General features: G+C 50.9%; 1 protein-coding gene across 2 annotated transcripts in view; it reads left to right on the top strand.

Moving 5' to 3' along the window:
• The window catches only part of GFRA2 (GDNF family receptor alpha 2), a 102,844-nt gene extending 100,968 nt beyond the window's left edge, over window positions 1-1,876 (top strand). For both annotated transcript variants that reach the window (XM_017876744.1, XM_017876745.1), the window contains one exon: window positions 497-1,876. In XM_017876744.1, the coding sequence (XP_017732233.1) occupies window positions 497-619 (123 nt within the window). In that variant the 3' untranslated portion in view covers window positions 620-1,876. The remainder of the gene's footprint in view (window positions 1-496) is intronic.
• Window positions 1,877-15,092: the final 13,216 nt, after the last annotated feature.

The raw sequence follows: 15,092 nt of genomic DNA, 5'->3' as shown, positions 1-15,092 counted from the left end.
TCCTCCCCACCCTTCTCCAGCCCTCCCCTCCCCTTCCTACCCCTCCGCTCTCCTTCCCCTCTTGTCTCCTTCCCCTCCTCTCTCCTTCCCCTCTCCTTCCTCTCTCCTCTCCTTCTTCTCTCCTCCTTCTCCTTCAGCTCTTTATACCATCTGCCTCCTCACTGGGACACAGGTCCTCAGCCCCGATGCAGGGAGGAGTAGCCTGTTTTCCTGGTGACCACTGCCCTCCTCTCCAAACCCCAGGGCTTGCGACCAGAAGGGACAGAGCAATCCCTTTTGCTCCTGCCTGGGCCAGCTCCAGGAGAGTCAGCACTCCCTTCAGAGTGCAAAGGAGGGTCCCTGTGGAGGGAAGAAAGGGGCTGTCCCTGTGGATGGAAGAAAGGGGCTTGAGGTGTCCAGTTCCCGAGTCCATTTCTCTGCCTGGTCCCAGGCCTCCTGATTGTTTTCTTTGTTTTCATTCTCTTTGTTCCTGATTCTCCTCCTGCTCTGGATTCAGCTCACGACAAATATCATCCCAGGGAGTAACAAGGTGATCAAACCTAACTCAGGCCCCAGCAGAGCCAGACCGTCGGCTGCCTTGACCGTGCTGTCTGTCCTGATGCTGAAACTGGCCTTGTAGGCTATGGGAACCGAGTCAGAAGATTTTCAAAAGCTACGCAGACAAGAACAGCCGCCTGACGAAATGGAAACACACACAGACACACACGCACCTTGCAAAAAAAAAATTGTTTTTCCCACCTGTTGCTGAACCTGTCTCCTCCCAGGTTTCTTCTCTGGAGAAGTTTTTGTAAACCAAACAGACAAGCAGGCGGGCAGCCTGAGAGCTGGCCCAGGGGTCCCCTGGCAGGGGAAACTCTGGTGCCGAGGAGGGCACGAGGCTCTAGAAATGCCCTTCACTTTCTCCTGGTGTTTTTCTCTCTGGACCCTTCTGAAGCAGAGACCGGACAAGAGCCTGCAGTGGAAGGGACTCTGGGCTGTGCCTGAGGCTGGCTGGGGGCAGGACAACTCAGCTGCTTCCCCACGCTGCCCACTCTGGGGACCTGCTGGGGGCTGGCAGAGGGCATCGGTTAGCGGGGCAGCGGGGCTGGCCACGGGGGTCCACCTTCAGCCCTTTGGCTTCGAGGATGGAGGTGGTTTTGCCCTTCCTCTCTGCCCTCGGGTGGGGCTGGTGGGTCTGCAGCGGGTGTGGGGACTTACCCACGGATGGCGGCGGAGGGGGTTAGCACTGCGCTGGGCTCCCCCTGACTGTAGCACAGAGTGGTGGGGCTGGGGGCCAGCTCCACGAGGCCTCAGGAGCTCAGCCTGCCTGGGAGAGCCCCTTGTGGCAAGGCAGCAAAACTCGGGCATCAGCTTCTTTCTTGGTGGCAGAAATTTTGAAGTCAGAGAGAAATGGTCCTTTGTTGGCTTTTTTTTTGGTTTCTCGTGGGTCCTTTGGCAGGTCTCCCTTTGGGGAGAGGGAGGGGAGAGACCACAGCCGGGTGTGTATCTGCAGCACCCTGTTCCCTCGAGCTCTCCTGCTCTCCTCTCCCTCCTCTTCCACTTTCTCTTCTTAATTTCCTAGACATACGTCAACTGTATGTACACACCGGGGCTCCTCTCCCGACATATATGTATATATACGTCCATATACATATATTGTGTGGTTTTCCCCTTTCTTTCCTTTTTTTAAGCAACAGAACTATGGAAACAATACCCCAACAGATGAGCGAAAATGTATTATTGTAAAGTTTATTTTTTTTAATACTGTTGTCTATAATGGGGAAAAAGGACATTGCCCCCCAGTGCCCTGCTCCAGTCAGCCTGGCTGGGCTCTGGTAGGGGCTTCTGATCCGCATCCACGCTTAACCAAGGCTCCAATAAACGTGCTAGGAAGCAAGCCGCCTCTGCCTCGGTCCCGTGGGGTTTTGCCCCCGTTTTGTTCTTGGTCTGGTGTTAACCTGCGTAAGTGGCACTCCTGGTGGGCTGGGGAAATGTGTGTCCATGTGTGTGCCTGTGTGCATGTGTGTGCACCCATAGGTCTGACCCGTGTGTCCGCACTGTGGGTAGATGGAGTTCCGTTAGGAGCTGGTTTGACACTGGGGGCGGGATCTGCGGGTCTCTGCTGTGCTGAGCCTGGTGGGCTGTTCTGTTCCCTCCTTGCTCACCTCTCCAGTCGGCACAGATGCCTGTGGCTCCCAGACTGGAAGAGAATGTGGACGTGGGCATGGTAGGGAGCGACATTTTGGCATCGCACGTTGGAAATGTTTTATTGTCAGGCTGTCTGGGTGGCCCTGTTAGTCTTACATAGAGCAAAGTGGTATGTCCCTCTGGGACTCCTGGCTTATTTGAGATGTGTAATTGTGAGTGCAGTGACCTGGCCTTTTGGGTTCCACCAGAGGAGGAGATGATTGTGAAATGTTCTGGGGTCATGGTCTGAAAGCGTAAGTATTTTTTGGGTCTCCCTCTATTCCTTCCTTTTCTGTTTCTCCACTTGCTACCCAGGCCCCACTTGGATGCTAGGCCTGCCATAGTCTCCAAGAGAGATTCTCCCCAGAGAGGAGCAGGAGGATGCCTGCTGGCCAAGTGTGTGTGTGCATGTATGTGAGCATGTGTACATGTGTGTGCGGGCGTGTGCAGGCTTGCACATGTTCATACACATGTGTGAGTACCCATGGCAGGAGGGAGGATGGAAGACTGGCAGGCAAGAGGATGTTTCTACTGTCAGCCTGGCCTTCAGGGCTGCATGTGAGCCCATCACATTTCAACTGGACAACAGGATGCAGTTTTCCTGTCTCCCAATTGCAGGTTCTCAATGGCTTTTGCTTCTGGTTGTACATATGTGAGCAGCATCCGTTCACGGCATTTATCACTGTGGTGTATTGCCTTTCAACCTCTGCATGGAAGGGGTACAGTGAGCCAGCCAGGTCTCTGTCCAGCTATCGCTGGCCTTACTGAGGGTAGACGTCATGGCATCCACTTAGGAATCCATGTTCTTTGCAAACAGCAAAGACCATTTAACTTAAAAACTACTTTACTGGAAGGCTATGGGAGAAGGTGGCTCACAGAATTAGTGGAAGGTGGAGGAATCGGGAGGCGAGGGCAGTGACCAGAGGGCATCTGAGGGGCTGGAAGGCAGGATCTGCAGGGTCATCATTCTGCTGCCAGCCATTGTCCATGTGACTGAACTGGGCCTTATGCCTGCCTTCTGCCATAGTTGGGTGTGAGAGGGAGGATATATATGTCATGTCTGGTATCTCTAATAGGAGGTAAGCCCTTAGGCTACATCATGGGGGAGAGAAAATTTCCCAAGAGGAAATTGAGGTGCGATTATGAAGGAGGAATGGATACTAGCTAACTTTACTCTGCCCTAAAATGTCTCCCTATCCAAGTATCACATGGCTGAAATTGTACGATTACGATTATTCATTCCTTTGGTTGAGATGATTCTTATTTGTGATTCTCTCAAAATATGCAAATAGAACTGGAAGAGTAAAATGTTACTATCTTAATGTTAATTAATTTAATGGTGTGAGTGAATTCTAGTAACATTAAGACATTTGAGACTAGACATTGAAATTGGTGTTGAGGGACCAAAACAGGAAGTTAATCATGGAAAGATTGGTAGAGACCACCAGAGATAGATTTTTTTTTTTTTTTTTGAGACAGTCACGCTCTCACCCAGGTTGGAGTGCAGTGGCATGTTCTTGGCTCACTGCAGTCTCTGGCTTCTGGGTTTGAGCAATTCTCGTGCCTCAGCCTCCCAAGTAACTGGGATTACAGGTGTGTGCCACTGTGCTTGGCTAATTTTTTTTTTTTTATATTTTTAGTAGAGATGAGGTTTTGCTATGTTGGCCAGGCTGGTCTCGAACTCCCGACCTCAAGTAATCTGCCTGCCTTGGCCTCCCAATGTGTTGGGATTAAAGGCGTGAGCCACCACGCTTGGCCACAAGAGACCGATTTTTAGATTATCTTAGAATTGCTGTGGGAGACTGCAGCCACATGCAATCCAGGGCCCTGTGCCTTAGCCCCCGAGTCAGCAAAGGGTATAAAATTAGCTTTTGATACCACCAGCCCCCCTGAGGATTCCTGATCGGGGTGTGCCTCTATCTGTAAGTCTGGCTCACTGCTTTTTCTAGGCTCTGATACCTTGTCAAGTGTGAAGCCATATAAGGTGGCCAATTCAGAAGCTCAGGATTGGGTGAGCAGTGTCTCAGGTCCCATGTTGACCCACAGTGGTCCTCATATCAGGGCGCCTACCTGGTATCAAGACCAAACACAGTGTCGTCATCTTAGTTCCTGGCACTCCAGGCCCTGCCTTTGCAATTGGCTTGGCACACAGGTTTCCCAGAACTGGGCTCAGCACTGCTCTTGCTGGTCCTGCCCTGATGGGGATGCTTAGGCCCTGGAGGTGCCCTCCTGTCTCCCACAGACCTTCCTGATGGTAGTCCCAGGCCTGCCAGGATGGACACCTTTGGCCAATCCAGACTTTCACCCTGCTCACTGAGGAGCCTACTGGGTCTCTGGTTTAGCCTCTCAGTGTCAGCTGCCTGCTGTTTCCTGCCTCTGAGGGTCTGATAGCCCACCTGCTATGGCTTCACTTCATGCCAAAGGGGCTTGTGTGTGTGTGTGCATGTGTGTGTGTGTACATGTGTGTGTGTATGCGTGCATGCCCCCATGGCTTCACTTCTGCCAAAAGGGGCTTTGTGTGTGTGTGTGTGTGTGTGTGTGTGTGTGCATTCACTGATGGCATCACTTCATGCTGAAAGGGGCTTGTGTGTGTGTGCGTGTGTGTGTACATCCACACATATGCACCTGTCTCTAGTTCCCAGCCACAGACCGTCAAATGCCTAAGATGTAGACTTTCCTTTACTCACGAAGATCAAAGCCCCGGTGTTCACTGCCAGCTGGAGAAATTCTTTACTAGCATTTTCTAATCTGTGAAGTCAGTTTAAATTGGGCTGCCCCTCCCAAGTATGCTGAGACTGGTCACATGGTGCATATTTTTTAAAAACTTATGTATTTATTTAAATATTTTTATGATTTTTTGAGACAGGGTCTCACTCTGTTGCCCAGGCTGGAGTGTGGTGGTATGATCATACCTCACTGCAACCTCAAGCTCCTAGGTCCAAGCGATCCTCCCACCCTAGACGCCCAAGTAGTTGGAACTACGGGTGTGTGCACTACACACTATTCATTGTAGTATTTGGTAGAGATGGAATCTCACTATGTTGCCCAGGCTGATCCCAATTGTCTGGCCTCAAGGGATCCTCCTGCTTCGGTCTCCCAAGGTCTGAGATTACAGGCGTGACCCACCTATGCTCCTGACCCATACTCTGTTAATACAAGTAAACAGATTCATCACCTGTTTGTTGCTCATTTTTTAAGAGTCTCAGTGGGGGTAGGTAATTTTTTTTTGGCTGGAGTGCAGTGGCGCAATCTCACCTCATTGCAGCCTGTCTCAGGTTTAAGCGATTTTCTTGCCTCAGCCTCCTGAGTAGCTGGGATTACAGGCACCTGCCGCCACACCCAGCTAATTTTTTTTTTTTTTTTTTAGTAGCGATGTGGTTTCGCCATATTGGTCAGGCTGGTCTTGGACTCCTGACCTCAAGTGATCTATCCACCTCAGCTCTCAAAGTGCTGGGATTATAGGCATGAGCCACTGCACCTGGCCCATTCATCTTTTAAAAATTGATTAAATTTTTTAGGAAAATACAAAGTCATTTAGAAGCCATACCGGTAAATAAGGTTGATGACATTCTCTGTGGTGAGTTTACACGGTGGAGTAACTGCCTTCTAGTCATTTACAGGTGACTTTCAGGCACTCTTGTTCAATCTTTGTTGCCTCACCTACAAAATTGTATTAGATGGTTCAGGTCCTTCTCACCTCTAAACAAACTCTGGAAGAGAGGAGAGAGACGGAGACAGAGACGGACAGAGGCTGCTGAGGCTGACTAAGCAGTCAGCTGGGCTTTTCCGGCCCAGCGCATCCCCTCCCCTGCAAGGCATACCTCCAGCATCATGAGCGATGGGGGTGATCACAGCCTGCTGAGGTGACCACATTGAATCTTTAAGGTCTGATGTGTTTTCTAAAAACCCAGCCGTATGGCTTCATCACTTTACCTCCTACGTTCAAGCAAGTGAGTAAATAGAAAGGGCTCTGAAAACCTCACAAAGATGTTGTTTACACAATCAAGGCCATGCAGAGCGTCAATTAAGCAGACGTATTTGCCACATTCCTCTTTTAGTGTGAAGTGGAGGTTTTGTGCTGTACCTTCCGGAGTGGAGAAATGGTATCAAACATTTTAGGAGGATTTTAGTAGCTCTATTGCAAACCAAACCAAAACCAAATGTAGATATTTAAAAATACATATATTGAAGAATTAACTCACGCTTACATAGCCCTTGCCATGTGCCAGACATCATTCCAAAACTGTATGACTAATACCTCGTTTCATCCCCATTAGGATGCAGTGAGGCGGGTGGTGCAGCCCATTCTACAGACAAGCACACTGAGGTGTGGCGAGGTTACTATCTTCCCCGAGATGTTATGGGGTATGGCAGTGCTCAGATGCAAACTTCATGGGCTGGCTTGGGGCCCTGTGCTGTAGCTCTCATGCCAGGCTGCCACCCTGAAATGAGTCACACATGCCACCTGTGTGCTCTGCCTGTGCTGACCATGGGAGGCTCCACTTAATTGGGCTTCATCATTGCTCCAGCAGCCTTGCGCTTGTGCAGGTCAGCAGTAACAGGCCATCCACAGATGCAGGACTGAGTATACCTTTGTGGCCTTCACAAGGGAGCCCGCAGGGCAATGAGGAGGGAGTTCTATAAGTGACTTCATTAAATCAAGCACGGTGTAAATGAAGGAGTAGGGAGGAGGGAGGGGGGAGGAAGATGCTGTCCAAGGACACAGGCCCCTGCCCAGAGCCTTTGCGGTGGGGTAGGGAGATGGGGGTGGCATTCTACTTCAGGGCTTGCCATCCTGATTTTGCTGGGATCGATAATGACCTTGCTGGGAATGGCTTTGATGGAAGGTAGCTTTTCCAGGAAAGAGACTGACCAGCTAGGATCTTGCTTGCTTGGACCTGCCTGGACAGCTCTTACCTTGGGGCCGCCATGGTTAAAGAAGATAGTGTGTAAGTTTGGGAATCAGGCAGACCTGAGTTTGAGTTCCAGACTGGCCACTGACCAAGAGGGTGACCACGTCCAGTGTGAGTTTCAGTTTGCTCATCTGTGAAATGGAGATAGTGGTCCCTGCCTCCAAGGCATGGTATCAGGATTCAATGCAGTACCCTGCCACATGCCCTGGCACATGGGTGCTCAGCCATTCCCTCGGCCCAGTGGCCACCCTGCCCCAGCCCCCGGGACTCCTCAGCACCTGCTGGCCACCAGGCTCCTTTTGGCAGTGAGAGAAGCTGCACTGGGACCCGTGCTTGGATCTTCTTCCTTCCTTCTCCTCTCTGCGGCCTAAGAAGCTTTCACGGATTCCCCATGGCAGACAAGAGAACATGACTGATCAGGCCCCGGGGCTGTGTTCTTGCAAGCATTGCCAAGTGGAATTGAGAGGGAGGGAAGAGAGAAGAGAGAGAAAAAAAGAAACTTCCTTGTGTTGGTAAATCAGAGTTGAAGTGATCTGTGAGCCACTGAGGACGGTGGCTACAGAAGATGCAAATGTCATGCTCTTTGGAGTCCCTTTGACTGGCTTCCCCCTCTCCAGGCATGCAGGCAGAGGACGTGCTGCCAGAGCAAGTGCACCAGCTCAAAATAGTGAATAAATATTGATCAGATGGGGAGCTGAGCTGAGGGGAATGTCAACACCGATGGGAGGTGGGCTGGTGTGGGGTCAGCCTGTCAGGCCTGATGCAAAAGCGGAGTGAGCTTTGCTACCTCAGGCTCCAGATTCCTGCAGGGAGAGCCCCGGGAGGGTATGAGTTCTAAGTCACCTTGATGTTTTCTAACTAGAGCCACTTCTCCTTTGTGTGCTTTTCTGTATAGAAAGAAGGCTGGCAGGGGCTGGGCGTGGTGGCTCACACCTGTAATCCCAGCACTTTGGGAGGCCTCAGTGGGTGGATCACCTGAGGTCAGGAGTTCAAGACCAGCCTGGTCAACATGGCGAAACCCTGTCTCTACTAAAAATACAAAATATTAGCCGGGCGTGGTGGTATGTGCCTGTAATCCCAGCTACTCAGGTGGCTGAGGCAGAAGAATCGCTTGTACCTGGGAGGCAAAGGTTACAGTGAGCTGAGACCATGCCACTGCACTCCAGCCTGGGCAAAAGCGTGGGACTCCGTCTCAAAACAACAACAACAAAAAGGTTGGCAATGGGGTGAGAGTCTGATGACATAGTATAGTCTTTTCTTTCCTCAAAGAGTCTGGAATATACCAGAAGGAGCGTCAGGGGATCCAGGTTCGAATGCTGGCTTTGCCATCTAGCAGCTGGTGACATCAGCTAGGTTACTGAACTTCTCTGAGCCTTGGAAAGTTTGCTTTAGGTCAGGGATGGGCACGCTTTCTCTGTAAAGGACCAGATGGTGAAAATGACAGGCCTTGTGTGCTATGCCATTTCCATTGCAACTAGCAACTGTTCTGCTGTAGTTCCAAAGCAGTCATAGGCGATGTCAATGACTAGGCATGGCTGTGTTCCAACAAAACTTTATTTACAGTGACAGGCACAGGCCAGATTTGGCTCATGGTCTATAGTTTGCCAACCCCTGCTCTAGATGACCTCTGAGACGAAGGTGTCTATTCCAGGCAGTTAGAACTCTGAGGGTTTGCAGCGGGCAGTGACTGATGGGTGACAGGGCTGAAATCCTCAAGTTGGAGGACGAGAGAGGGCACGCTAGCCCATTGTGCAAAGGGAGGTGAACTCACAGGGGAGTTGATGGAGGAGAAAGCTGGGAGGAACGGTCCTGCACGAGGTTCAGGGGGTGCAAGGAGAGAAGCCAGGTAGCCTGTGGACCAGGCATACATAGGTGTGGGCTGGAATGTGCGGGCTTTGCATGCCTCAGTGAGATTGTACTCTGCTCAGGGGCATCTGGTAAGCAGGGTGAATGGGGCTGAAATCCACCCACTGTCAACTTACCCATCTGTGCACCTAACCTGGGCTTCAGCTCTGAGGAGGGGGTATCATTCTGTAATTTGCTCCAAGGTTTCTCTGTGTACCTGCAGAGAACCTGTGGCCAAGAGCAAATGGAGCTGCCACCCCAGTGACTGGGGAGGGGACAAGGGTCCCGAGTGCACAGAAAAGTCCCTGAGAGCCCTGCATGGCTGTAGGCAAGTCGCTTACCCTCCCTGGACTCTCCTGCCCTCATCTTCAAAGGGAGAGGTCAGAGGGGCTGCTCCCCAAGCTTCCTTCGGCAGCCCTGTGATTCTGTGTCTGGCAGCCCTTCCTGAACTCACCGGCCTGGGACAAAATGACTTGAAAGGAGGCAGAATTCATCTCCCTTTCAGCAAACACGGCCACCTGCTTGGTTGCTTCAGTTTTCCTCTGAGTCTGTAGTCCAGAGCTGTGGACTGCCACCTTAGAGCTTGCTCTGTGCATGGCACCTTTCATGCTGGCTTGTTCCCACTCCTTCAAGATAGCATTTTTTGGGAAGCCAACGTCTGGGGCCATGTGAAGCAATGACCCAGCCCCCGCCTGGCCTCCCTCCCTGGAGGAGGGCACACTTGAATCACCACCTTGACCTGGACACTGCCCAGCATCAGAGGTCTTGAAGTCTCCTACGCATGGACCACCCCGGCAGAAAGTGACTAATCTCGTCAAACATCTCTGTGGGAGGTTTGCACAACCACTGTGGTGTGCCTGACTCTGTGTGTTGAAGCTCTTGCAGCCAGAAGAGAGGCTTCCAGGAAAAACTCTTTGATTTTTTCCAGCCCAGCACAGTGGATTCACCCCTCCCCTCTCCTTCCCTGCCCACCAATACACAGGAGGCTCACAATGTAAGATGAGGTTGCTGCTCTCACCCTACTCCATTTAAAAGTCAGGGTCCAGCCTGGTTGGCCAAACAAATCCTTGTGGAATGACCCCGCCTGGCCCAGTTCATCCTTCACTTTTATCCTCAGTGGAAGATAAAAGGCCTTTTTCAGGGGCCCCAGCAACCTGAAATTACTCTTAATTCTCATCTTGCTAGAAAGCTGGCTGAGTGGGAGGCTGCAGTGACATGAGGGATCTGTACTGAAATATCTTCTTCTGCGAAATGTATTTCTGGTATTTCTACCTGGAGTGCGTGGTGGTGATGGGGGCTGCTGGAATAACCTTCTCTTCCAAATGGAGGAGACTTGATCTTCTTCACAACTGGAAATGGTCCAGGGGAGCTGTGGTCCCAGGTGATGACAGTGATGACCTAGCCCGACCCCTCAAACTCACCTTCCTGCATCTTGATACAGAGTCCCAGGGCAGCCTCGGAGAGGACGGGTCTAGAAAGAGCACCGGGCAGTCTGAGAAGTGTTTGTGGAGGCAGCCACACTGCTGGGTCCCTGCTGCGGGCGGGAAGTTGGGCTGAGCCGGCCCTGTGAGCATCCTTCCTTTTTGGGCATTGGTTGGCAGGTCTAGGAAGTCCACACCACCCAGGATCTGCCTCGCGGAGTCTGCACCTTGCAAAGGATCCCGTCAGAGAGCAAGTCCTCCTGGGGAGGGCTCTGTTTAGGGCAGGCCCTGGGAGCATCCACAGAATGAAATTGGACAGTGGCAGGACAGTGAGGGGACTCGAGGGTACTACTCGTTCACAACCAACATGACTGATGGAGTGATTGATTTCTGGCAGCAAGATGAATGCTCCCAGGGATCCCCCTGAACAGGAGTCTCTCTCAGGGAACCCTAAGGATTCTCTTTGTCCTCTGCAAGCCCCCCGACTTCCACCCTTGGAGCCAGCTGTCCCCGTGACTCCTCCCCTTTCTCCTCTGCTCGCCCCACCTGCTGTGGTCAGGCCGGGACTACCACATACTTGAGCATGCAAGTGTAGGATTTAGAAGACAGGTGTGGGACTCTGGGTATGATAAGTGCATACTGATTAGGTCACCCCTAGTTGCTGTGTCCTGTTAGAAATTCAGCTTGGCACAGACTTGGAATCCAATCATTCTTTTCTAGGAATTCCCTCTTTCATCCTTCCTTGTTAGAGCCTCTTCCGCCTGGCTGGCTTTCTGTCTTTCGCCTTCTGCTGCCGGAGTTGTGTGCAGCGTTTGCAGGCCCTGGAGAGGGAAACGGCTTTATCCCCCCAATCCTGTGCTTCAGGTCAGGATTGCTCTTCCTCTCCGCTGTCTGGACCCAACTGAGCATCATCTTGGGGGATCCATCCACTCAAAGCCCCTGAATGAACCTGCTCTCTGAGTCCATCGTGATCATTCCATCTTGTGTTTTCCACTGTCCAGGCCAGGCCCTTACAGGGTCCTCTCGCCTCCTGGGGAATGGAGTCGAGAGAAGGAACCCGCTAGAGACTAGCATGTTAGGTGATCTCACTTTACCCACGTAGTTTGCCTGAGTATTGTTACCAATTTTTTCCAGTTATTAGCCTCTTGGAATTCCGCTGTGTATTTCCTGGCTTCTTTCCATCAATCTGGGGCAAAACTCCCCTTGTTTGAATTAATCGGGAGGCTTTCAGGGAGACTTACTTAAATGAATTAAAAAATTTGAATTACACAATTTTGCTTAAACAAATGTACTATAATCTGTTTCAAGTGGAACCCAGCCCTTACAAGTCCTCCCTATAAGGCCCTCCATGGTCTGGCTCACTACCTTTCTGACTCCTCTACCCTGCAGGGTCTTCCTGGCTGTTTTTGTATGCCCCCAGCCGATTCTTACCTCCAGGTCTTTGCAGTGGCGGTTCCATCTACCTAGGACACTCTTTTCCTATACAATATCGTAGCTAACTCCCTCACTTCCTTCAGGTCTCTGCTCCAACATGAGCTAATTAAAGAAACTTCCCTCTCCAGGGAACCCCTTCCCCCTGCCAGTTTAGGACTTCCTATTCTCTATCACTTTACTTTTCCAAAGCACTGAACCACCTTCCAACAGACTACATATGCATGCATGTTCACATATGTGCATGTGTCTGTGTGTATAATTGTTTATGATCTACTTCCTTCCACTAGAATGTAGGCTTCAAGCAGGCAAGATCTTCCTGTTTTTTTCTTCACACCTCTATCCTTAGCTCCTAGAACAGTGCCTGGCAGAGAGTGGGACTTCAGTAAATGTTTGTTAACTGACTGAAAGAAAGTAGGCATGGAGTTTCGGTGGGTCCTGGGAGAGTGTTCAGGTAGAATGTGAGGAAAAATGGGATGGGGAGAGGAACAGAGAGGATTTTGAATTAGCATATCAGAGCAGATCGCAGAGAGTGCTGGCCTTAGACAGCTTTTTTTGTATCACTCAATCAAGGCCACACTGCAGTGCGTTAACAGCAGAGCTGAGACTAGAACCCTAGATTGTATTTCTGAGTCCAATCCTCTCCGACCTTGGAAAATGGTTTCTTCTCTTAGTGGGTTCTGCACATGCCGTACAGTCTCACTTTTGATTAATTTGCTTAGCAAACGCTTTTCTTGTCAGTAGAGCAAAGGGAACTTTCCGTCGAGCCATTGAAGCACGGTGGGTTTTGGCCCAGTAGGACTTGAAAGAGGGTGTTTTGGTGAGAAGCTCCAGGGTGGAGGGTCTGGCTGTTGTGGGAGACTTGGACATCTGCTGAAACAAGTTCAGTCGAGTTCCTCCGCAGAAAGCCTGTCTTGCAATCAAGCTCGAAGCCGTCTGATTTCTTCATCCTGTCCCTCCAAATAACTACGTGTCCTGGTTTACCCAGCCTCACCCTCCTACTTAAAAAAAAATGACGTTCCAGCGCAAAAAATACCCTGAGTCTATGTCTCTTTCTGAATTTGCACCAGGCGTGCGTGCTTGCTGTGCGCTGTGGCCAGTCGCTGTCTCGGCAAACAAATGGGGAAGTTATCCAGGGAAAATCTCCCCAGTGCTGAGCCTGGGCCTGGAAGGGTTAAGAGGAGCCTCGGGAAGGGGAGGGGGCAAAGAGGGGAGCAGCTGGGTTTTGTTGACTAAGCGGGGGCTAATGATCACAGAAAGAGGTCTTGCTTGTTCAGGTATGCGATTGAGAAAGACCATCAGTAGAAGGAAGAGGAGCTTGTTAGAAATCACCAGGCCATTATAACCAAGATCAACAGCTGCCTCTTGAAATGGGAAGGAAATAGATGCAACCTCAAGAGGACGATCACATTGAAAGATTCCAGTGTGCCTGGGTGAGCGGACATCACTTCATAAAAGATCTACTTGGGCAAGCAGCCTCCTTGATAGTAATTGTCTTTCTCCAGTCATTAGTGACAGGAGTGCAGGACATTGGTTGAAGACAAAGGTCAGGGGTCAGAAGCAAAGGGCAAGGATGAGACCAGCTGAGTAAAATTTCCAGCTCCTCTGCCTCTGGGGAGGAGCCACACAGCTGCTGACTTTTCTTCTTTTTTTTTTTTTGAGACGGACTCTGTTGCCCAGGCTGGAGTGCAGTGCCGCAATCTTGGCTCACTGCAGACTCCACTTCCCGGGTTCCAGCAATTCTCCTGCCTCAGCCTCCCGGGTAGCTGGAACTACAGGTATGCGCCACCAAGCCCGGCTAATTTTTGTGTTTTTAGTAGAGACAGGGTTTCCCCACGTTGGCAGGCTGGTCTCAAACTTCTGACCTCAAGTGATCTGCCCGCCTTGGCCTCCCAAGGGGTGGCTGACTTAAAGACAGGAGAAAGGAGGAACCAGGAATAGCAAGCCTTAAGTTTTCTAAATTTACTAACAATCTTGTACTTAAACGATGCTGAGTGTATATAGGACACCATGCTGTCGTTCCTGGGGAGGGGGAGTCTAAAAGGGCCTGCAAATGGTCCTGCCTGGTAGAGAGGACCTTCAGTGAATGTTTGTTGATTGACTGAAAGTAGGTATGGAGTTTCAGCAGGTCCTGGAAGAGTGTTCAGGGCAGCTCGGTTGGATTGAGGGTGCCACAGGCATTTTCTATTTTCTGTACTCCCATTCTGCAGTGAGGGGACAATGGTGAGTATATATATGTGATAAATGCACACACACAGAAGTTTCTCCTTGGCAAACATAGAGGAAGGTGGAATTGTTTATTCATTTGCAATTATCTGAGCCAAACCTTGGGTTCCTTTGGGAGAAGCTGATTGACTAACAAATCAAAGGGAAGCGGACTAGAAGTGACTGGGCCATAGAGACTAGACGCCTTCCTTCTGGCCCCGCATTGACCCTGTTGTAGTGGCATGAGGTGACCACAGGGCCCCGACTGGGCCTGACTAAGGGTTGGGGAGCCCACTCTGTGGGCGGATGCTGCCGCCTGGGTGCCTGACCTCTAGTCTCAGATGCTGGCCGACAGCATGCCTGTCCTGGGCCATCTTCAGTGGCCCCATGATGCCATTCTCCCTGTGATAATTTGTAACTAGTGAAGAATTTTGCCAAGCCTATCATTTGGGCTTTAAAAAATGCTGTTGATTACTTGCACATGAACTCAGAGTAATCAAGGGAAGAACAGATGGAAAGAATGAGGCATCCACAGAGGCGGCTGGTGAGAGGGTTTCCTCTCCCTTTCTTGAGCTTTCCTGCGTGGGTGGAGATGGCCCCATACAACATGGACTGGATTTTGGGCATCATAACCCTCCCGCTAGGGTCCAGGATGTGTCTGCCCTCAGAGCTCTGCTGAAGTGGCTGTGCCCTCGAGGTGGAAGACAGGCAGAGGGCAGAGGGGCCCTAACCAGCTCCTCATCACTGAGAAACAGTCGTTAGCAGAGATCCTGGGAGCTCCAGCACTTGGCTGACTGTTGCCCAGGAAGAATGATTCCTTCTGCAGGATGCAGGGGTGGGGAGGAGGTGTCTGCCTGGGAGTCAGGAAAACAAGGCTGTGGTTTCTGCCTGGTCTAGGTCACTTGCCTTCTGTCTGCCTCAGTTTTCTCTTCTGTCAAATAAGTGGTTTGGACCAGGTGGGTGTCCTGGTAAACAGCTCCAGGAGATCTAGAATGACTGGGCAAGGTAAGGTATGGATGGGGAGCTTATGAAACTGGGCTGTCTCAGTGTGGACCAGCTCAGTCTTTGGGTCACTCAATAAGGTCTAGCTATATGACCTTGGGAAGCCACT

Source organism: Rhinopithecus bieti, unplaced genomic scaffold (assembly GCF_001698545.2).
Source record: "Rhinopithecus bieti isolate Rb0 unplaced genomic scaffold, ASM169854v2 scaffold_9383, whole genome shotgun sequence".
In the NCBI taxonomy this organism is placed as follows: domain Eukaryota; kingdom Metazoa; phylum Chordata; class Mammalia; order Primates; family Cercopithecidae; genus Rhinopithecus; species Rhinopithecus bieti.
Note: the sequence above shows the minus strand (reverse complement) of the source record. Positions and strands in the feature narration are given on the sequence as shown.